At 40.1% G+C, this 1,622-nt stretch overlaps 1 protein-coding gene across 1 annotated transcript in view; it reads left to right on the top strand.

Moving 5' to 3' along the window:
- Positions 1-1,622, top strand: part of SLC9A6 (solute carrier family 9, subfamily A (NHE6, cation proton antiporter 6), member 6) — a gene marked incomplete at its 5' end in the record, with an annotated part of 19,163 nt that overhangs the window by 16,220 nt on the left and 1,321 nt on the right. The window contains one exon of the mRNA XM_010838733.1: positions 314-427. Coding sequence (XP_010837035.1) covers positions 314-427 — 114 coding nt within the window. The remainder of the gene's footprint in view (positions 1-313; positions 428-1,622) is intronic.

The raw sequence follows: 1,622 nt of genomic DNA, 5'->3' as shown, positions 1-1,622 counted from the left end.
CGCAGTGGCTGAGACAACCAAGAACATTCCAAAAAAAAAAAATTTGCAGGGTTTGGAGGATGAGGGTGAGAATGACTGAATATGGGAATTGAAGAAGGGAAGTTGATTGGGCAAGTGAAGGGGGAAACATTTATGGCTTTTTCTGTGGGACCAGAAATGTCATCTCTACATTTGCTTCCCTCTGAATCGCATGTTTTGGAGGATATACATGAACATTACATATTTGAAGTATCTGTTTCAATATCTTAGTAATACTCATGTTTTCAAATTATGTAGATTTTTACTGGACTAACCTTTTGAAATTTCGTTTCAGTTGTTTGAGCTTCTCAATTTCTTGGCAGAGAATTTCATCTTCTCCTACATGGGACTGACACTGTTCACCTTCCAGAACCATGTCTTTAACCCAACATTTGTAGTAGGAGCATTTGTATCCTTTATTATGTATTCTGTTTTGGAAACTTCTTTTTAAATTGAGATTTGCACGTGTTTTCTTGGGGGTCGGATGATTGATAAGAATTGATAAGATTGATAAGAATCGATAAGGATACGTATATTTTTAATATAAATAATATGTATAATAATATATATAATATTTTCCTCTGAGCGAAGTAAATAAGGATTTCAACTCTTTTATCTAGTCTATGCTATTTACGTTTTTGTTTATTGCACAAATAATACTGACAGATTGAAATGACAAGAAAAAGTCTCTTACCATTCTGCCAACTCCAAAAGATAAAACTGTTTGTCCTCTGTTACTGAAGGGAAGAAAGAGAGATTGGATGATAGAGAGCAGTTTGCAGTCTGTGCCACAGGGCAGTAGTTGAAAGATGATGAAAGATGGAAGGAGGCTTGCCCACTCTTTCCCTCTCCACCACCCTTCTTTTTCTCTTTCTCATTGAGTTTTTAAAACCTAGTTGAAAAGGAGACACTGATTACATGAAAGAGAGCAAGCAATAGTGCCAACTTCACAAGAAGGCAGGAAGAGATGGAGTCCAAAGCACATGGGGAGGGATGGGCCTCCAGAGGGAGGAAGCACAGTTCCGCCATTGTTCCAGGAGAGGGTAGAGTATGTAGAGATGAAGTATGTACATTTCCAAGATGGCATTTCTCTGATTACTTCTATTTTTATCTGAAAAGCAGGAGGTGAGATCATCTGCTGAAAGTAAGATAGGAGCAGGTGGCCTATCAGTTATCTATTATGTAACAAATTACCCTAAAATTTAGCAGCTTAAAACAACAAACATGTTATTTTGCAGTTTCTGAGAGTCTGGAATCCAGAAGCAACTTAACTGGCAGGTTAAGTTGGCAGGCTCCAGTATCCCTCATGAGGTTATAATCATGCTCTGGGCTGGGACTGTACTCTCTCAAGACTTGACTGGGGATGGAGGAGCCACCCCAAGCTCACTGACATGGCTGTTAGCTGGAGGCTTCAGTTCTTCTCCACGTGGACCTCTCCATGGGGCAACTCACAACATAGCTTCCCCAGGGGAATAGAGTGAGATGAGAGAGCACCAAGATGGAGTGCAAAGGGCCTTTTATGACCTAGTCTTGGAGACAGTGTGCCATCTGCCTTCTGCTGTTTTCTGTTGATCACACATAAACCCTGGTAAAGTGTGAGCTGA

This window comes from Bison bison, unplaced genomic scaffold (genome assembly GCF_000754665.1).
Source record: "Bison bison bison isolate TAMUID 2011002044 unplaced genomic scaffold, Bison_UMD1.0 scf7180017846152, whole genome shotgun sequence".
Taxonomy (NCBI): domain Eukaryota; kingdom Metazoa; phylum Chordata; class Mammalia; order Artiodactyla; family Bovidae; genus Bison; species Bison bison.
Note: the sequence above shows the minus strand (reverse complement) of the source record. Positions and strands in the feature narration are given on the sequence as shown.